The following is a 22,966-nucleotide window of genomic DNA, read 5'->3' on the forward strand; positions in this document are numbered from 1 at the left end:
TGATTACAGGCGTGTACCACCACACCCGACTAATTTTTGTATTTTTAGTAGAGACACGGTTTCACCATGTTGGTCAGGCTGGTCTCAAACTCCTGACCTTGTGATCCAACCACCTCGGCCTCCCAAAGTGCTGGGATTACAGGCGTGAGCCACTGCACCTGGCCAGGCTTACCTTCTTAGAGGCATGGTATTGTGGCAACAATGGTGCATATATCCTGTGTCTCTTAATGTAGAGTAGAAGAGATGGTCTACTACTTTTCCTCTCTTTTCAAAGTCTTTGCTTTTTTTAATGCACTGATTTTTTTTTTTTGTAATTACAATATTAGCCAGAAGTATTTTATTGTAGGATTTTTTTTTGTAGGATATAATTAATTTTGATATGCATGTTATCAAAGTGATGTCATCTTTGAGATAGGAAATCAAAGAGTCCTGAAGGATTCTGGATGAGAGTGGCTGAAGATAGGTACCTAAATCATCATGATAAAAGCATGAAATAGTGGCTCAAGCTCAAATTTTAAAATCTCTTAAGACTCTTACTTCAGTGCACATTTTATGGTTACTCTTCTAGATTGAGAAAGTCTGGGAAGAGGAAATCTGTCTTTGCAAGCACCTCATCGGTTCTGTTGCAGGTGGTCAGTGAACCATTTTGAGAAACACATAAGATTAGCTGGTAAAAATGCTTAGTTCAAAAATGTGAGTGTGTGTACATATGGTTGTTAGAAGACTAGCACCTTCAAACCCTCTTAAATTTGTTCCATAACACCAGAGAGTATATTAGAAGTTTGGAGGAAATTGGCATCAAATTTTTCACTACCCTCCATATGTATACTTCCTTGGGAGGCCTCCCAAAAGTCAAAGAGGGGCAAAATTCAGTTACTGATTTGTCATTAGTGGGAATTCCAAGCTTTGCCCCCTCCCTTGTTTTACTCCACTCCACTCAGGCCAAGATTTGAGGGTCGGGTGCAGCGACTCATGCCTGTAATCTCAGCACTTTGGGAGCCTGAGGCAGGTGGATCGGCTTTGAGTCCAGGAGTTCGAGACTAGCCTGGGCAACATGGCGAAACCTCATCTCTACAAAAGATACAAAAATTATCTGGGCATGGTGGTACATGCTTGTAGTCCCAGCTACTTTGGAGGCTGAGGTAGAATTGTTTGAGCCTGGGATGTGGAGGTTGCAGGGAGCCAAGATCATACCATTGCACTCCAGCCTGGGGAACAGAGATCCTGTCTCACAAAAAAAAGATTTGATAGTTTTTGTTTTTTTACCATCACTGGGGCCAAATCAGTTTTTCTCTGTCTCTAATTCTTGCTCCCAATCCTTTTCTCCCTTCTCTTACTCTGACTAAAATTTACATGTTATTTTTTATTATAAAAGTAATAAAAACATTCTTTTTGTAACCCACATAAATACAAGTAGAAAATAATCACCTATAAACCAAATCCCTATCTTTTTTCTTTTGAGATGGAGTCTTGCTCTGTCACCCAGGCTGGAGTGCAGTGGCGCCATCTTGGCTCACTGCAACCTACACCTCCCAGGTTCAAGTGATTCTTTTGCCCCAGCCTCCTGAGTAGCTGGGACTACAGGCGTATGCCACCATGCCTGGCTAATTTTTTTTATTTTTTTAAAGAGAGATGGGGTTTCACTATGTTGACCAGGCTGGTCTCGAACTCCTGACCTCAGGTGATCCGCCCACCTCAGCCTCCCAAAGTGCTGGGATTACAGGTGTGAGCCACCATGCCTGGCCTAAATCCCTATCTTTCTAATAGAGTAAATAAAATTAAGTTTTATTAATTTATAAGGAAAATTAAATTTTATCCATCCCTTTCCTTATGTATATTATCTTGGTCTTCCATTCATAGAGCCACTGAGTTCTATAAAGATACGAAGATATTCTGGAAACATGTAAGGAAATGTAGAAAGACTTTTTAAAAAAGTGTTTATGTTTTTAAAGAAACAACAATATCTAATCTTTGAAATGTTTATGTTTCTACTTAATGATGATTTCCTAAAATTGAGATCAGCTTATAAGTATATAATGTTATTACTCAGCTGAAAATTGAAAACTTCATCTCGACTCACTGAACCATTGGAGTAAAAGCCTTTATTGTTTAAAAAATGGAAATGGGTAGTTGTTAGAGTATATTTTAAAAATAAAAATCACTCAATGCCTTTTTATTTTAGTTTAAAAGTAATATTTATTCCTTTCATTTGCCTTCTTTTCAAAAATTCTGATTTCCACATTACCATTAGGTTTTACTTTTCTATATGTCCATTTACAGAAACATACATTAAAAAGTCACTTATGTCCTGTCCTTCCCTGCTGACTCATGATGAAAACTGAAAGCCTATTTTTTTGTCCTTGTCAGAAATCATACTTTTTTTCGACTTGGACCTAAAAAGAGTTGGCCAGTGAAGCAGAATTAATGTGCTTGTAGAAAATCTGTCTAGTTGAGAGTAATCCTGGCAGTTTCTTCCAGAACTAGCCTTTGCTTATGTATATTCAGGTTTGGGTTTGCAAGAGGAAATCCTGAAAGAACAATAAACACATTTTTTTTTTTTAAGTTCCAGGATACATGTGCAGAACGTACCTGTTTGTTACTTAGGTAAACGTGTACCATGGTGGTTTGGTGCACCTATCAACCTGTCACCTAGGTATTAGGCCCCACATGCATTAGCTTTTTGTCCTGATGCTCTCCCTCCCCTCGCTCCCTGAACCACAGGCCGCAGTGTGTGTTGTTCTCTTCCTCGTGTCCATGTGTTCTCATTGTTCAGTTCCTACTTATGAGTGAGAACATGCAGTGTTTGGTTTTCTGTTCCTGTGTTAGTTTGCTGAGGATGATGGCTTCCAGCTTCATCTATGTCCCTGCAAAGGACATGATCTCATTCCTTTTTATGGCTGCACACTATTCCATGGTGTATATATACCACATTTTCTTTATCCAATCCATCATTAATGGATATTTGGGTTGGTTTCATATCTTTGCTATTGTGAATAGTACTGCAGTAAACATACATATGCAATAAGCAAACATTCATTATAATAGAATAGTTTATAATCCTTTGGGTATATACCCAGTAATGGGATTGCTGGGTCGAATGGCATTTCTGGTTATACACATTCTTTTTTTTTTGAGACGGAGTCTCGCTCTGTCACCCAGGCTGAAGAGTGCAGTGGCCGGATCTCAGCTCACTGCAAGCTCCGCCTCCCGGGTTTACGCCATTCTCCTGCCTCAGCTTCCCAAGTGTCTGGGACTACAGGCGCCTGCCACCTCGCCCGGCTAGTTTTTTGTATTTTTTTAGTATAGATGGGGTTTCACCGCATTAGCCAGGATGGTCTTGATCTCCTGACCTCATGATCCACCCGTCTCGGCCTCCCAAAGTGCTGGGATTACAGGCTTGAGCCACCGCGCCTGGCCCCATACACATTCTTTGTGAAGAAAGATTAAATAAATTCTTCTCTAGTGTCAAGCTCTAAACCTGTTTTAATTCAAGACTTTACTGTGGTACCTTCTAATCTGTCTACAGACTGTCTAGTTTAACTCACAAGAGGCAGTAACAGAAACTGGGATTTCTTGGTAACTAAGATTTATAGTTATCTTTTAAAGAAGATTTTAGTTATTGATAAAAATGAACAAACCTTCTTTACCATAGTCTGGACACTTTCATGCTCATTTTTCGTGCATGATATTTATGACTATGCAAACTTAGCTGTATTTACCTGAAAAGTTACTGAAAGGAGAACTATTGCCCAGATACACATTTATAGATATATGCTCAAATGACATCTCAATATGTTGAATTTTCCAAAGACAAAATCAGTAGAATATGGTAAATTTTACCTTTGAAGATAGTTCTTACCTTGACTATTGCTCTCTGCCTTATGCATTTCCTCCCAGAGTGGCTCATTCCCACAGTTCCTTCCAGTCTTGGCTCACATTCACCTTCCCAGTGTGCCACCCTGTTTAACACTGTGCTCTGTCTCTCACTCTCCATCGCATTTTCCACCTGCACCCACTTGCTTTTTTCTTTCCATAATATTTGTAATTTTCTAACATACTATATAATTTACTTATTTTCTTATTTATTGTCTCTCTCCAGGCTTGAAACCTCCATCCACGAGGACAGGGTTTTTTGTCCGTTTTGTTCACTGATGTATTTCCGGAGCCTAGAACTGTGCTTAGCACACAGTTGGCACTCAATTAATACTTGCTGAATGAATAATTTAAATCACTTCAAGATTTAAACTACCTATCTTAATTTGTAGTTTTCTTTCTGCTCCTAAGGGAAAAGAGCTATAAGAAAATACAATTTTTACTGTTTAGATTAAGAATCAAGTGAGTTTGAAGCAGAGTTTCATAGATGACTTGAGCATCAGTTATTCTATTTAGTCTTCAGTAGTGCATTTTCCCTCTTAAAAGTATGTCCAAAACACAAGATTTTAAAAATCCAATAGGCCATTTATTAATTCATATGTTGGGGAAAGACATAAGCCCCTGGGCATACAAAGTTGAGTAAGACACAATCTGTACCCTTCAGGATTTCAAAGGAAAGCCATATTTGTTAACTTGTGTGTAAAATACAAAGAGACAAGTGCTACAGTAGGTAAGAAAAAGACATACAGAAAGCACAGTGGTGATGAAGGAAGAGATAGGCAGCTTGACCTAGAAGCAGTCAGGGATTATCTTCACAGTGATCATAAAAAGTGACAAGGTTGCATGGGAAGGGCATTCAACGTAGCAAGAACAGCACGTGCGAAGGAAAGTGGGACAAAGGGGCGTGATGTCTTGAGAATGTCAGTATAGTTGTAGCACAGGGTGTCCCAGGGGAAAGTTATGACATGATTCCAGAGGAGTAGGGAGAGGTGAAACTATCTGAACCATGTCAAAGCATTTTGGGGCCGGGCACAGTGCCTCACACCTGTAATCCCAGCACTCTGGGAGGCCAAGGTGGGTGGAATTGCTTGAGCTCAGGAGTTTGACACCAGGCTGGGCAACATGGTGAAGCTTCATCTCTACAAAAACACACAAAAATTAGCCAGGTGTGGTGGCATGAAGCTATAGTCCCAGCTACTTGGGAGGAAGGCTTGAGTCCAGGAGACAGAGGTTGTAGTGAGCTGAGATTGTGTCACTGCATTCCAGCCTGCGCAACACAGCCAGACTGTGTTTCAAAACAGAAATGACAAAAAAAGAAAAGCATTTTGGACATCTTAGAGATGATGCCAAATCTGTTAAAATTCCTACAGTCTGTAGAGCCTAGAATCTACCATATAATATTAATGCCATTCATTTTTAAATAAACAAGATAGTTGACTAATAGTGAAGGTTATATACTACATAACGACCTTGACTTCATATAATTTAATGTTTACATTTCCTTTTATATAGTCTTGCACACTTGTGTCCTCAACAGTTTTTCTATATCAGATTTTAGGATTCTGAAGCAAAGGGCCATTGTCCTTTTGGACAGCTGGAAATACAGAATAAGTGAGTCTAAGTGGGAAGACACAAAGACAAAACAACCGTGTAGTATGCCTAAGCTCTTACAGCATGTCCTGCCATTGAGCAGTCAAGGGTTACGGCTGCCAGTACACAGCAAAGTAGGCAAACACTAGATGGAAAAGGAGCAGTCAACTTCAAGCATGTAGTGACTTTGGAAAGTACTCTCTGGAGACTTTTCTTCTAGATTTCTACGTCCAAAAATTAAGCCTTATGAATGTGACCTAAAGAAAGGAATGTTCTATTGGAGACAAAGTGAATTGCAAGTGTAAGTGATTTATATGTTTAACTGGCAGAAATAGTGATGGGGTGTGAGAGGACGAAGGGATGACAAAAACTACTACTTTTTTTTTTTTTTTGAGACAGTCTTGCTATGTCACCCAGGCTGGAGTGCAGTGGTGTGATCTCGGCTTTCTGCAAGCTCCACCTCCCGGGTTCATGCCATTCTCCTGCCTCAGCCTCCTGAGTAGTTGGGACTACAGGCGCCCACGACCATGCCTGGCTAATTTTTTTATATTTTTAGTAGAGATGGGGTTTCACCATGTTAGCCAGATGGTAAAAACTACTACTGTTAAGAACCAACTGAGGCTGGGTGCGGTGGCTCAGGCCTGTAATCTCAGCACTTTGGGAGGCTGAGGTGGGTGGATCACCTGAGGTCAGGAGTTCGAGACCAGCCTAGCCAACATGGTGAAGCCCTGTCTCTACTAAAAATACAAAAGTTAGCCAGGCGTGGTGGCAGGCGCCAATAATCCCAGCTACTCGGGAGGCTAAGCCCTGAGAATCGCTTGAACTCGGGAGGCAGAGGTTGCAGTGAGCCAAGATCGCTCCACTGTACTCCAGCTGGGTCGGGCAGTGGGGGAGGAGGGGAATAGAGCAAGACTCTGTTTCAAAAACAAAGAAAAGAACCAGTGAGAAGTGTAACATTCCTGGTATACAAGGTAGTGGTTGAATCCCAAGTGCTCAGAACATGTGGAACAGTACCTAGAATATAGTAAGTGCACAGTTTTTAAAAAGTAATTACTATTTTGACCAAACTGAAACACATTTTAATTTCATGGCCTGGAACAATGCATAGTAGTTTGAAGTCAGGACCCAACTGTTTGTCTATAATGGTGCATCAAGTTCCCATAGGAGAGCTATGTGAAGAGCTGCAACCCATGGATATTCGGTAATACTTTTAAACTGTTGTTATCACACTCAGACATCTAGAATTCCTCAAATTGATCAAAAAAAGGCCTTAGACTCAAGAAGTATCTTGAGTAAATACTTGCCAAATCTGTTTTTTTACTTATTTTTTTTCTTTTGGTAGGAAACCTTTCTGTGTAAACATAGCCAAATATTGTTACTCTCAAATCTTGGTGGTTAGTGAATCAGTCTTGACAAACAAGCAAAGTAGAAAAAAGACAAGAAAAGCAAAGGCTCGGGTTTACTATCCAGAGCAATTGCTACCTATCCACACGGTGTGTGCATGCCAGCATGAGCAATCTGAAGAACGCATTTCCCCATAATGCATTCTCAAAGGGCATGCTTTGGGAATAGGGGAAGACAAATTAACCTGACTTTCAAAGGAATGTTGAGTCACACACACACTTTTCTCTCCCTAAGCATGTTTCCTTCTCTTTGAAACTGAAGAAAAGGATGCTGTAGGCCTTGTGATTTTGAGAATCTCCTTTCTGGGAATCCATGCTTGATAAATCCCAGCCATACTATAGTCACATTCAGCAATTCACCTGACATGCAAATAAAGGAGAAATTATTCTTCTGTCTCACAACCTGGCAGTAGAGAGAAACTTGTAATAAAAAAATAAAGTTCCCTTTCACTTTATGAAGAAATGGGAGCTATGGACTTAATTTTCTTGTTTTCTGAGGGATCTTGAGATTTTTTTTTTCATTAAGATTTTTCCCCAAAAGGTCTTTCTTCCTCTCTTTTTTTTGACTTTCAACCTGTGAAGGGGCAAAGAAAAAAAAAAGTGAAAGTCTTTGTGGGGAATGATGTAAAAAGATACATAGATAAAAGTCTTCTAAGCTATAAAGGACTCCTAAACCAGCTCCGGACACTATCTGACCAGTTTTACTCTGCTTCCCACTGTAGAAACTGATGACAGGCACAAGCAGGAGTGCAGCTTCCTGTTGAACTGGTTTAGCTTTGTGCACAATCCTCAGAGGAGAATTAGTGACTCGCAGCATGTTAATTAGGGGAGCAAAGGCCTGTGAGTAGCTAATAAAGATGATTAATATTTTGTTAGAAGATTTAGAAAACAGTGCAATTGATTTTGTCTATCCCAATTGATATACTTTATCATGTGATACCACCTTTTTTTTTTTTCTTTTTTTCTTTTTTTCTTTTTTTCGTTTGAGATGGAGACTCATTCTGTCACCAGGCTAGAGTGTATTGGTGCAATCTCAGCTCACTGCAACCTCTACCAGTAGGGTTCAAGTGATTCACCTGCCTCGGCCTCCCAAAGTGCTGGGATTTCAGGCGTGACCCACTGCACTCGGCCAGTACCACCTATTTTATTACAATTCCAATACTTCTGAAAATAGAGCTATTGCTACTCTTAATTTTTATTAATTTTAATTAATTACTTTGAAATTTCCTCTGTGGCCCAGGCTGGAGGACAGTGGCATGATCACAGCTTACTGCAACCTCTGCCACCTCCCAGGCTAAAGCCATTCACCTACCTCTGTCTCTTGAGTGGCTGGGACTACAGACACCCACCACCACGCCTGGCTAATTTTTATTGTAGAGAAGGGGTTTGGTTGCCCAGGCTGGTCTGAAACTCCTGAGCTCAAGCAATCTGCCCACCACAACCTTTCAAAGTGTTGGGATTACAGACGTGAGCCATTGCGTCTGGCCTACTCTCAATTTTTTTAAAGTGTACGTCATAGAAAACTTTGGTGATATCAAATTTTCTGACTGAATATGAGAGTATCCCCATGTTCATTGTAGCATTATTCTCAGCAGCCAACATATGGAATCAACCTAGGTGTCTGTAAACAGATGAATGGATAAAGAAATTGTGATATAATGGAATTTGATTTCGCATTAAAAAAGAGATTCTATCATTTGTGACTACATGGATAAACCTGGAAGATATGCTAAGTGAAGTAAGCCAGGCATAAAAAGAAATGTTATTGTGTGATTTCATTTATATGTGAAATCTAAAAAAGTTGAAAATGTAGAAACAGAGTAGAAGAGTGGTAACACTGTCCCATCCTGGGTGAAGTTAATATTGGTTATCATGGAATTATCTTACAAAAGTGGTTAACAGAGATGACGGGAATAACTAAAATTTTTTTTTTTTTTTTTTTGAGACGGGGTCTCGCTCTGTCACCCAGGCTGGAGTGCAGTGGCCAGATCTCAGCTCACTGCAAGCTCCGCCTCCCGGGTTCACGCCATTCTCCTGCCTCAGCCTCCCGAGTAGCTGGGACTACAGGCACCCGCCACCTCGCCCGGCTAGTTTTTTGTATTTTTTAGTAGAGACGGGGTTTCACCGGGTTAGCCAGGATGGTCTCGATCTCCTGACCTTGAGATCCACCCGTCTCGGCCTCCCAAAGTGCTGGGATTACAGGCTTGAGCCACCGCGCCCGGCCGGGAATAACTAAAATTCTACTTCAAGAAGAATTCGAACTCTGTGTGGAGTTAGCGGGGTGGTGTCTTGGCAGTTATCATGAAGTCTGGTTCTATTCATTTAAGATTACTGGTCAGGCATGGTGGCTCACGCCTGTAATCCCAGCACTCTGGGAGGCCGAGGCGGGTGGATCACTTGAGGTCAGGAGTTTGAGACCAGCTTGGCCAAAATGGTGAAACCCTGTGTCCACCAAAAAAACAAAACTAGCCGGGCATGGTGGTGTGTTCCTATAGTCCCTGCTACTTGGGAGGCTAAGGCAGAAGAATCACTTGAACCCAGGAGGCGGAGGTTGCTGAGATCTCACCACTGCACTCCAGCCTGGGCGACAGAGTGAGAGTTTGTCTCAAAAAGAAAAAAAAAATTATTCCTTTTTCTCCTCTCTGGAGATATATTTTTAAATGCAGTTCTAGATGAGCTTCATGCAGGAGAGGCACTGAAGCAGATGAAGATTTGTAAGAATTGAATCTACCAGCCTTCAGGATGCAGCTGGACACGGCCCATGGTAGTCAGAAGTGTACCTAATTCTAGAACAGTGAAGAGAGTAATATACTGACTCACTGGTTATTTTGTTTTCAGTTTTATATTGAACTCCTCACTTGAAACAAGAAGCTTGCTTTATTTACTCTGTGCTTGGAATCAATTTGAAGCAATTTAGCCTGAGCGTGTCTGAGGCATAAGTGGTATCACCCCAGTCAGTGAACATATTTTTGAAGCAGTTTTGCCTATACTCTCTTGAGTTTTCCAGTTTCTCTTTTCTTAATTTCTGTCTCCATATTTCTTTTGTTCAGGATCCTCAACCTTAGCACTATTGGCTTTTTGGGGGGCTGGATAATCTTTGGTTGTAGAGGGCTGTCTTGTGGCATCCAGGGCCTCTACACACCACCTGCCAGTAGCCAACTCCCTTCCACTTGTACAGACCAAAAGTGTCTTCAGATATTTCAAAATATCCTCTGAAGGGCAAAATCATCCCCCTCTGTGAGAACCCATGGTGGAGGGCAAAAAAGAGGCCCACAGATTGAATTCTGGGGATCTTCGGAGTTTGTGGATTGAGGAGATGAAGGGAAAGCAGCAAAGGAAAATGAAAAAGAATAGATGGTGAAGTTGGAGAAGAGGCAAGAGAAAATAGTGAGAAAGGAAGGAAGTGAAGGAAGCACTGCAGAAAAGGAGTCGCCATCTGTGTCAAATGCTGCTACTAGCAGGCCATCTGGGTGGAAGACTGATACTTGACCATTGCTGCGTAGAGACCTATCTTTATAGACATAACCCCAAAAAGAGGAAGGATAAAACAACTGCATTGCCACAAACAGGAAAACATACTTGAAGTAGTCTGCAGTACATATTTTAAGACTGGGATTAAGAGAATGGTTACAAACCAAGTAACTTCTGTTGTTGCAAAGGAGTGTTAAGAGATGGCAATTTAGAACTGTGGACAGTCAGAATAAATCGAATGCATATTAGTAATTTTAGTACATTGTATATTATACTAGAAATTGTGAACACATGTACCTGGTTCATTGTAAAGGATACAGTAAGTCATGCACTACTAATAAGAGTTCAGGTGCTATTTGTGAGTCACATGTTAATGAGTTGCTTAAAGACAATCTCCCTAACTGTGACTCTCGCCCTTTGGATTCTAAAATGCTTTCTTGAGGGGAAGAACCTGGCTTTGGAGATGGCAAACCAGGAACAGACATGAAACATTTGCATCTGTAGGGGTCTCCTATGCATTTTAGTACAAGAATGGCTTTAGCTCTTACAACTTAGTTTAATCCATGTGGTAAACAGAATAACAGTCCCTCAAAAATGTGCACATCTTAATCCCCGGTACCTGTGAATTTGTTATTTTATATAGCAAAAGACCTATTGCCGATGCAATTAGGTTGAGGAATTTGAGATGGTGAGATTATTCCAGAATATCTTTGGGTAGGGGACATCTAACCACATGGGTTGTTAAAATTGAAGCTTCTAGGCTGTGGCCCTGGATTGTCTGGTGGGCCCAATGTATTCACAGGGTTCTTACCAGGGAGTCAGGGAGATCAGAGTCAGATAAAGTGACATGACCATGGAAACAGCTTGGTATGATGCATTTTGAAGATGGAGAAGGAGGCGGCCATGAGCCAAGGAATGTCAAGTGGCCTCTAGATGTTGGAAAAGGCAAGGAAATGGATTCTGCCATAGAGCCTCTAGAAGAAATGCAGCACTGGTGACTCTGATTTTAGCTCCATAAGACTCATTTCAGATTTCTAACATCCAGAACTCTAAAATAATACATTTGTGTTGTTAGAAGTCATTCAGTTTGTGAGAATCTGTTGTAGCTGTCCTCATTATTGGAATTCTCAAAGCTAGTGTCTGCAGACTTTATCCTCTTATGTCACTGAATGAGAGTTCAGATTTTGAGGGAGCAGTATGAAAGCCCCAATCACAATGTTGCCATATTATTTTTGGAAGTTTTTTTTGTAGAGACAGGTTCTCACCATATTACCCAGGCTGGCCTTGGATTCCTGGCCTCAAGCCATCTTCCCACCGAGGCCTCCTGAATTGCTGGGATTACAGGCATGAGCCATCATGCTTGGCCCTTTATTATTATTTTTAAGAACAAAATGAAATTCAGAATTCTTGGGCAATCGGGTGATAATCTCATAAGTAAAAACAATGTTTAAGTCATTTTCACTCATTACTAAAAATATATTTCTTCTGATTACTGCCAGTTTTCTCAAGCTTAATTTCTTATGTACATTTAATTTTGCTGACAAAATCAATTTATGAGCTAACCATGAGATCGTCATCACTGCTGAGATATTTTCTCTAGTCCAGAAATAGTATTTGGGGTATATTTTCTCATTGCTTCCCCAGTTTCTTTTCAAAATTTATATTGAGGGAATCACTAGTGACAAGAGTATATTTATTTATCCAATAGTTAACATGAAAACATGCCATGTTTTCCCCTTCATTTTATTTTCTAGCTTTTGGAATTTTCAGTTGTCTGTGAGGTGATTTGTGGAAATGAAAACCCTATATAAATATTAAGGTAGTGGTAACCTGCAACAGAAATGGATTCTCCTTCGATATAAATGTCAGTCCTTGAGTACAGAGAAAGTGCTCACAAACATGGATATGTTTATGTTTGTTTATATAATTGTGCAAGCTGTTATTTTCTTGGTTTTGATTTAAATCTAGGAAAATTTTCAGTTTGAATTGGACTTAATCTTATAAACCTGAAATCCGGTTTTCCATGCATTGTGAATAATCATCTCCTTTTGACAGTGTTTTTTCACTTCTAGTTTTAGCCTCCAGCTCTCAGATAGGTCTATTAGTTATAAGACATTCCAGGCTTCTTTAGGATAAAGACAACCAGGAAACAGATTTTTATATTAAACTCTAAGTGTAGCCTGTTTGTTTGAAAAGGCGCTGGTCATCCATAGGGGAAAGATGAGTGGCTTTCAGCATTTGGGTCAGTTTTTAAAGAAGCCCAGCTGTACCATATGATCAGGAACTAATGACCTCAAGGTTCCAGTCATTATTTCTACATTTAGTAGAAATTAGAGGACCATCAGCCAGGGATTTTTTAGCAAGGAATTCTTAAGTTGAAAAGTTTAGACTAGATCTCTAAGGTCTATTCCAATCTTGAGATTCTGTATGTCTATGGTCATTAGGCCACTGGACTGGAAAAGAAGATTAAAAAAAAAAAAATGCCTACAGCTTTGACTGACATAGCCCATAACTGTACTTGTGTAACTTCAGGCCCAAGAAAATTTTATATTTAGGAAAATAAATGACTGATGCTTCATTTATATTATAGATTTTTAAGGCTATAAGAGATAAAGTTTAGTTTGGTGACAGGAGAGTCACTCAACTACTCTTATTTAATAGGAGGCATTTCAGAATTATAGTACACTTTTTATATTACCATTATTGTTACACGGTTTTTCATTTTCAAGAGATGGGGTCTTGTTATGTTGCTCAGGCTGGCTTCGATCTCTCAAGCTCAAGGGCCTCTCCCACCTCAGTCTCCTGAGTAGCTGGGACTATAGGCGGATGCCATTAGGCCTGGCTCATCATTGTTATATTTTGAAATAATTTAACAAGTGAACATTGCCTCATTGGAAATTCATATGATACCTTTTTCTTAAAATGAAGAGTATTTGATCAAGAAAATTGGTGCAATGAAATTGAATTGCTGCTAAAACCACCTTCTGAATTCTATTTCTACATGCTGCCTCTCTTATTCAGAAATTATTGTTTTAAATGGCCACGAGAGTTTTATGTTTTACTATGACTAGATTGTTACTGGAAATTCTCACCTGTAACAATACTCTCAAACAAAACAAACTAGAAATTATTTTTTCATCATAGAGATCATTTTTAGTTTGCTTTCAACTGGGGATGGGAGATTTGTCTAAATAAGACCACTGACTTTTTTTGTTTTTGGCTTTTTTTTTTTTTTTTTTTTTGAGACAGGGTCTCACTCTGTTGCCCAGGCTGGAGTGCAGTGGGGCAATCATGCTCACTGCAGCTGCAACCTCCCAGGCACAAACAGTCCTCCCAGCCCAGTCTCCCAAGTAGCTGGGACTACAGGCATGCACCACCACCCAGACTAATTTTTAAATTTTTTGTAGAGATGGGGTCTCAGTGTGTTACCTAGGCTGGTCTTGAACTCCTGGGACAAGTAATACTCCCGCCTTGCCCTCCCAAAGTGTTGGGATTATAGGCGTGAGCCACCATGCCCAGTCACTGATGTGTTTTCTGCCAGGTTTTGATTTGGGGGTGATGGCAAGCTTTACTCTAAGGAGATAAAAAATTGAATGGATTTTAATTATTTTGTTTTTCTTTTTGAGATGGAGTCTTGCTTTGTTGCCCAGGCTGGAGTGCAGTGGTGTGATCTCGGCCCACTGCAACCTCTGCCTCCCAGGGTCAAGAGCTTCTTCTGCCTTAGGCTCCTGAATAGCTGGGATTACAAGCATGTACCACTATACCCAGCTAATTTTTTGTATTTTTAGTAGAGAGGGGGTTTCACCATGTTGTCCAGGCTGGTCTTGAACTCCTGACCTCAAGTGATCCACCCTCCTCAGTCTCACGAAGTGTTGGGATTACAGGCATGAGCCACCATACTCGGCCCGAATTTTAATTCTTTGTTTGATTTTGCTAACTAGAGTAGCAGGGACAGTCTACAGTCTTTGGTTCTAACTTCAATACTGATTTTTTCTGATCAGTTTTATAGAGCCTTATCTACTGAAACAAAAAATATTCTTGTACCTAAGATGCAATGCTTTAGGATTGAAACTGACAATTTGCTGAGCCGCAAACATCAACCCTACTGAAATAATGCTGTGATTAGCCTAGCAGTTTGCTATCTTTTACTATGAACTATTCATTCCTAAAGGTGATCCCATCTGATGATTCCTGTAAAGAGTCGCAGTTCACACACACACTTCAGTGCATTGATCGAGAGATCCGGAATTCAACTTTTGCCACATCTGCCCTCTGGAGTACAAATAATGCATACCAAGTTTCTCTGTGAACATCTTTTTAAATTCTGTCTTCCTTCCCAGCTCAAAGACTTTCAGTGCCCTTCATGACTTCATCCAGCAGTTCTCTATCCACTTTTCTGGGGGCACAAGTTATTACTTCCCCATCTCTCACCCATGGGACATGATGGAATATGTGTCATTTAGTTTATTGTTTATTTAAGAAGAAAAAGAAAAATTAAGCCATGCATTTCAGTCCTGTACTTTAATTATTAGTAACAAACTACTGGGCACATGCCTCACAACTTACTGCAAACTTGAGGTGCAGATATAGCCTGAACTCTGCTGCAGTTTTCAGAGCGTCACACAGCCCAACTTTAGCCTGCATCTCCCATCAAGCTTTCTGCCATACCCAACCCACAGCATCTAGTATGACAGACTCCCGGTTTAGCTCACACCTAACTCCACTGCCTATTGCTACTTGCCCTTTGCCCATCCATCCAAAGCCTTCAGGGTCCACTCTTAAATCTTCCACAGCATTTTCTCATGACAATAATCTCCTTCCTTAGCTCTTTATCAAACATAATCTGTAACACACATTTGCTACTGACCCCCCATGTAACCATGTGTTATCATGTAAATTTTTCTAACTAGATTAGCAGAGGCAGAATTTACTCTCATATAAGGATCCTTTTTTCATTCAATGTCATACTAACCATACTGCAAAGGAATACAATAAGTTTATTAAATTTTCTTGGCCATGGCTTAAACTTAACAGAAGGAAAAAAAACCTAAAAGGTTTATTGAATTTTGAATGGATGGGTGGATATCAACATTTTCATCAGCTACTAAAAAAAAAAGGAATTCTAAGGAAACAAAGGGAATTGATATCCTGCCAATTTAAGTATTAAAGATTCTTTTTAGATGTGCAGGTTTTTGTTTTAACATTTTGAAAGTATTTTCTCCCCCAAAATCTTATTTCCAGTTGTAATACAAAAACAGAATGCACCAAGATTTTTAAAAAGGTGACAGGGAGGAAAAAGATAAGTTTACAGATGTATACAAGGAATTTCCATGTCCACTCTGCTTCTAAGAGGGGTGTACTTTCCTGTAAAGGGATGTGTAGCCATGTTATTGAATCTGGTGTACTAAATGTAACTCTACTTTGATTATGGCCTACTTCAAGGATAGAAAAACTAAAAACTAGTTTTCACACCTTTAAAAAAAATCGATAAGGAGAACCTGTGATCTCTGAATTAGTATCTGGAAGGTGAGGCAAAAAGGGAAAGAAGTGCTTACAACTCAAAGCAGCTTAGACATCATACCTTATTTGGTTTCCGTGGTCATACACAACAGAGTGGAATAAGAATAAGGAACCCTTTACCTTAGTTATGGCTTTGTCTTGCAATTATAAAGCCACTTTTTCTTTATATCAATTATGGGCATATTTTCATGATTATTCACAAAATTATTGTTTGTCAGAATTTCTGGGCATATAGTTAATTTACTTATGAATAAAACCTCCTGGCCAGGAGTGGTGGCTTACATCTGTAATCCCAGCTCTTTGGGAGACTGAGGCAGGAGGATTGCTTCAGTCCAGGAGTTGGGGACCAGTCTGGCCAACATACTGGGACCCCATCTCTGCAAAAAAATTAAAAGAATTAGGCACACCTGTAGTGCCAGCTACCCAGAAGGCTGAAGTGGGAAGACTGCTTGAGCCCAGGAGGCTGAGGCTGCAGTGAGCCATGATCACACCACTACACTCCAGCCTAGACGACAGAATGAGACCTTGCCTCAAAAGAAAAAAAAAAAGAAAAAACTGCTGAAAAATTTCCATTTTTTTAATGTAAAGAAATGCCTATATGAAGTCTTGCAGAATCCTTAAGAATGTGACAGAATTCAGCCCTGGGAAGGACTTTAAGAAACCTCAGGATCCCTCTCAAGATAATCTTATTTTAATATTCTTATCAAATTATAACCACCATAGACATACATTAAATGTCATATTGGCAAAAAGTAGTGTTATTTCCTCTAGTCTCTGGGTCCCTACTTTATTTGTATCCTTAAAATCACTTTCAGAACCATACGTTGTTTCCTGACTTGAGTCAGCAACTCAACTACAAGAGGACTCTTAGGAGGGGGGTGCACCAGTTGGCATTCTGTCTCAGCGTCAGACTCTTCACCTTAGAACATGAAAACTTTTTCTGCACTAGGTAGATAGGTATCAGCTGAACTGGGCAGTGCCCTTTTCTTTTTTCCTTCACTGCTTTTTACTTTCCCAACTCCTTGTACCTCACATGTGTACAATAGTCATAATGAAGAGCTTGTAGATACGACATGAAAGAGCCAGGAGGGAGCTCAGGTCAGCTTCCCAAGCTGTTCATTAGCAATTAATCCTATGTTGAAATACTGCCCACATAAACATTTCTTCATTAGCAAATAAACTAGTTTGACTCTTGGGGTACAGAAATTTTGATGTGAATGCTAAGGAGACTCAAGCTAAGCACTGGTTTCAGTGACATCCCATGAGTTTAAAAAAGCATATATTTCAATTTATGCATGCTGTTTCAGAAATGTTAATGGGTAGAGCAATAAATACAAATCATAAGTGAGAACTTGCTCAGCTACTCTGGTAAGAATCAAAAAAGCATGTCCTAGGAATGTTTTGGAACAAGACAGTATGATAGAGAAATTCAGATTTCTAAGGATAAATCCACTATTCATTTTTATTAATTATGGAATAATTTCCATTGTTCATCTTGATGACAGAAATAGAAGGGTAAAAAGGATAAATATAAGCTTGACAGAATTAAAGCACATCAGTATTTCGTTTGGGTTGTCTTTATTTGGTTGGTCACCTGGTAATCATAACTCCCAAATCACCATGCTGAAAAGTACTTATTAAGTACCTATAATTACGGGTTGTGCTATATGATGCACATTTAAAATTTATTAAACGAGAAGAGTCCATGCTATCTCAAAATGACTAATTATCTGATAATAAAACAGTATAGTGTTACCATTATACCCAAGTATGGAGGCCTGCCAGTATACAAAGTATTACCACTGAACCATTAGGAAAGCAATCTATCCACATTAAAAACTACGTGGGCTAGTGGCAAACCATTATTCATCTTGAATACAGTTGAACTTTACTGGAGAGATGCCAGAAAGGAAAGGCAATTTTAATTCATTAAAATTGCTCTGTTCATTAAAGAAAATCTTACCTTCTTCTAAGCAGTATGGATACATTCAACCATAAATAACTCAGTTAAAGAGGTAAGTGTTAATGCTTCCTTAGGCAACTCCCACTTGTAGCAGATGCTTAGGTTTAATTCTAAACTAACCCAAAGGATTTGAATTTCACCACAGTAAAAGATTTCTGTGCACGCAATGAACAACTTACTTTGATCACAGCACTTAAACCGATTCCCGTTAACTACCTGTAACCCAGATATAGCTTATACAGTTATTTTGTGTTTGCCTACCTGCTTGACCACAGCCATGACAATGTTGGATAGTCTTGAGCAGTGTAGAGTGTGCAGCTGTGTGACTGTGAGTGACTACTGTCATCAGGTTCCCTATTCTCTCTTCTGTTGAAGGAGGAAATTGGGCTCCACCTCTAAGGTTCCTTGCAATTATCAAGTTCTATGATTCTGTACTGACTGACTTCATTGCCTTAGCTGTTGAATTGCTTTGTAGAGAGCTCTAAAAATTATGTGGAAAAGTGAATGGCCCTTGCTGGGATGTGAGCAGTGCATTAGGACTACTTCTCATTTTAGAAGTGAGGAAATTAGAGAAAAAATACATAGGGAAGATTTTTTATTCTTTTCTTGGTTCTTGAGGCATTACTTTTCCCTTTATGGCTAGAATGATAGGATTGTATGAAGACATTCATTTAACTTGGTTTGTTTATGATTGCAAGTAATACAGTTAATACAGCAAAAATCAGAATCTCAAGTATGTTGAATGGGTAAGATAAATAATAATGTTAAGGAAATGTCTTCAGTGGTATATGTATAACTAATTTCTGTTCTCAAAGAAGCAAAGAGGGTTTGGATGAAAGTTTCCCAGGCTCAGAAAATATGACAGTAGAAACATGAAGATAGGAAATTCTTCTTCATCTTTTCACAGTTACACAATGTTCTACACATTATGCAATGATTATGTAATTCAACAGGAGAGCTTAAGGAATTTTTACAGCTTATAAGATAACACATCAAGTACCCCTTTTTCTTCTGAAAGTTTACCACAAGAACAGGAAAATCTAGGCCTACTTTACCTCTAAGCCTGTTTATCTATGAAATAAAGATAATACTTTACCTGCACCATGAGTATTAAATGGTAAAGCTTTTTGGCATCATGTCTACCCATAGGTAGACACTCTATAAATCATTATATGTGATTATTGTCATTTATTACCTTTATAAATTAGAAAAAAGTATATACTTTTTCATATTACTATCGCCTACTTGGTAGAACTTTATTTTTCTTTAGTCTTTGCTTATATGTGCATAAACAGAAATGGTGATTGTGACTCTTAAGTAATTTAATTCCATGCCCTTGCAATTTCCACAGGAGAAATAAAGCAATATATATATATAATTTATGGCCAAAAGTACTTTCCTCCTGAAATGTCCAATAGTTAAAGTTTCCACAAAATTGTCTCACTTTTCCACTTTTCATTGAAGTATAGAAATAATCAATGTCTTTCTGGGGGAAGAAAATGTAACATAATATTTTTCTGAATATCGGACTCTTTCGTTATTATTACAGGGAAAGTACAACTTTGTGTTTACTGCCTGTTTACTGTACACACATGCCTAATTATTTTCCCCATCAGAAAATTTGATAGGACAAGACCATGTTAATTCAACAGATATTTATTAAGCACCTACTGTGTTCCAGGTCTTGTGTGACCAAGAGAAGAGTCTGTAAATCTCAGTGAAAGTGATTTATTTAATTTTTACTTCTGCGTTGATTTCTGGAATCATTGCATTATTTGGTATTCACTAAGTAGGTCACTTGCATTCATTTACATAGGAATGCTGCTTTGTGTAAATAGCAAAGTCCCTTATGAGTCAGCATTACATGTCAGCATGAAGGGAGAAAACATGAAGCATTTTACAAATAATACTCTTTAGGTGAACACATTTTGCTTTTGATATTATGTTTTGTAACTTACTTCTCAACCCTTTCCTTATTGATCTAATTGAATGGGGAAGACCCATTTTAAGAGAAACATTGCTTTCTTAGGAAACATGCTCAACTGTTTAAATTATTTATAAGGTTTCTATTGCTTTCTGTCAAATCATAGTTCTATTATAGAAGTTTGTTGATTTTTGCTTTTGAATTTATTTTTTGGCATTATCAGTATTGTTGTCAGAGGCATTTGAACTAGAGTGACTTTATCTTGAATAGGGGCTAAGTAAAATGAGTCTGAGACCTACTGGGCTGCATTCCCAGGAGGTTAGGAATTCTTAGTCACAGGATAATATAGAAGGTTGGCACAAGATCACAAGATCACAAAGACCCTGCTGATAAAACAGGATATGGTTAAGCAGCTGGCCAAAACTCACCCAAACCAAGATGGTAACAAAAGTGACCTCTGATCATCCTCACTGCTTATTATATGCTAATTATAATGCATTAGCATGCTAAAAGACACTCCCATCAACACCATGACAATTTACAAATGCCATGGTAGAGTATACAGTCTAAAAATGGAAGGAACCCTCAGTTCTCTTCCTGGGGAAATCTCCGCCCCTTTCCCCAGCACACTCATGAATAATCCACCCCTTGTTTAGCATGTAATTTAAAAACCCATAAAAATAGCCAGCCAGCAGTCCTCAGGGCTAATCTGCCTATGGAGTAACCATTCTTTCATTCTTTTGCCTTTTTGAGAGGGAGTCTCAAAAATCGTGGCTCATTGCAACCTCTGCCTTCTGGGTTCAAGCGATTCTCCTGCCTCAGTCTCCCAAGTAGCTAAGATAACAGGTGCCCACCACCATGCCTGGCTACATTTTTTATTTTTAATAGAGAGGGAGTTTTACCATGTTGGCCAGTCTGGTCTCAAACTCCTGGCCTGAAGTGATCCACCCACCTCAACCTCCCAAAGTGCTGGGATAATAGGCATGAGCCACCACGCCCACCCAAGATAAAATTTTAAATGTCTATCTTGTTCCAAGACACAACCATGTCACCAAATAGTTCCAATAAAAATACTTTTTAAAAATTCATGTGTGTATCCAAATTGGCTCAACAAACTCTAAAGAATAAAATTATTTCTCTCAGTGAAAAGGCTACTTTTTGTACTTCGATGCTATGTTATTGAAATTTCAGTCATAGAGCCTAAAAAGGAAGTATGTCTATTCTGGCGTGATACTTAATATGTTGGTTAAACTGCTGGAAGACCTGATTTGTCAAGGGAGATTTCAATAGAACACCAGTTTGCCCTGTGGACTAGACACCCTCTTCAGTGAAGCAGGAATATTCTCAAGAATATTTTTTCAATGCTTAAAAAGAGGAGAACTGGTACAAAATTTGATGTTTCCTAATGACTAAAAATATCTTAAAGATTTTGTTTGCTTGTTTGCAGGAAGAAATCTTTCCTGTTTTCTGCTCTGTATGCTGCCTTTGTATTCGGTGGTCGGCACCTAATGAACAAACGAGCAAAGTTTGAACTGAGGAAGCCATTAGTGCTCTGGTCTCTGACCCTTGCAGTCTTCAGGTAGGTTTTTTTCATTTTTCTAATAAAATGTATCCATTTTATCACTTGCTGAAAGAATGCAATGATTGAGCATTTGATTTTAAATCTGATATTTTTGATTATTGAATATGATGAGGACATAAAATAAAGTGTTCAGAAAGAAAGCCTTCACTGCAGCCATTTGCCATGATGTACCCAATCTTGTATATTTCGAGAATTGTCAGGCCATCTCTTGTCCTGTCCAAATTGGCCATGCAGTAATCTGATTCATCTGTTAGGATGAGAAGCAGTACAGTAATTCATTAGTGTTATTGGCTAAATATAGATGAAAGGTTAAATGGGAAGGCACACAAGTAACCTGTTGAAGTCTATTGGAGAATAGGGTTCAAATACCCTGGGTGTGCTATTGCTAACACTTAATCAAAAGATGACGCTTAGACATAGACCAGACACTGGACATCTGTGTCAGTATTGATGGACCAGAGAATGCTTTTGCTCTGCATCTTCAAAAGCACCCTCCACCCACATTCCCTGAACAGACTTGCAGGCATGTGCTTATGTAGCCAGCTCTAGCTTCATAAATGTGAAAGAACTCAACACAGAGGCTGTCAGGACAAGGCCTGTTCTCTCCAGGGCATCTGTCAGCCGGTGTGCAGACTCATTCCTCCAGAAGCTTTCAGGAGCATTTCCAGTCTTGTATTATTTTGTGATCTAGGCAATCACAAGACTAATTAGCACCCAGCTGGTGTCCAAGCAAGTGCCAGGATTTACCTAGAGTGCTAACAAAGGCACCTGTTCTGTTGGTGTTTTGCTTGTCAAAACGAGCAAGTTTATAACTAGGCTTGGGGAGGAACAGGAGGAGAGTAAATGTACATATACTATGAAACACAAAACTATTCATTTTCATATTTATAAATACTCATTTGTATTTTTTCATATTGTATATTAACTGTTCTACTTCTAAGCAGAACTGGATGTTATCATTAAAGCTTCATTAGTCACTTAAAGCTTATTAAAAATGACTGAGCAGGAAGAGTATTTCCATTAAACTCTTATGATCTGTGCCTTTCCATAATGTTGGATCCCTCCATCTAAAACACCCACTTGCTCACCACTGCTGAATATACTTTTTATTTCAGTGCAATTTGTAAGGCCCTAAGTTTGAAGTACTCATGATTTGGATCTGTCACTAAAATCTCCTTCCAGTTCAATCTGTATCAGGTCATGATTCTCTGTAATATAAAGAAGTCTTTTCATTTTTATTTACATTTAAGTTTGACAGATATGCCTCACCTAAAGTATTTTGATATTTGTGGGGAATTTATCTCTATCCTAATGAAGCCTTTCACCATTTTACTGATTTTTCAATATTCCCTGAACCTTTATCTTTTGTAATTTTAAATTTTAACACTTGTAAGCAGAGTAAAAAAGTACAATGACTCCCCTGCACCCCTTACCTTGATTAAACAATTGTCAACACTTGGCTGATTTTACTTCATTTAATCTTGCTCACCTTGTTTCTCATCCCCAAATTATTTGGAACTATTAATAATAGAGGCTGAAATAATTCTTATTGAAATCATACCATGGCTAAAGGTTAAGTACTCTTTAAAAATAAACACAGTATTATGATCTTACCTAAATAATTTCTCATTAAATTTCAA

General features: G+C 38.9%; 1 protein-coding gene across 2 annotated transcripts in view; it reads left to right on the forward strand.

Annotated features, from left to right (window-relative positions):
* Positions 1 to 22,966, forward strand: part of LOC105486253 (ELOVL fatty acid elongase 6) — a 150,013-nt gene that overhangs the window by 79,076 nt on the left and 47,971 nt on the right. For both annotated transcript variants that reach the window (XM_011749010.3, XM_011749011.3), the window contains one exon: positions 21,192 to 21,323. In XM_011749010.3, coding sequence (XP_011747312.1) covers positions 21,192 to 21,323 — 132 coding nt within the window. The remainder of the gene's footprint in view (positions 1 to 21,191; positions 21,324 to 22,966) is intronic.

This window comes from Macaca nemestrina, chromosome 3, assembly GCF_043159975.1.
Source record: "Macaca nemestrina isolate mMacNem1 chromosome 3, mMacNem.hap1, whole genome shotgun sequence".
Classification (NCBI taxonomy): domain Eukaryota; kingdom Metazoa; phylum Chordata; class Mammalia; order Primates; family Cercopithecidae; genus Macaca; species Macaca nemestrina.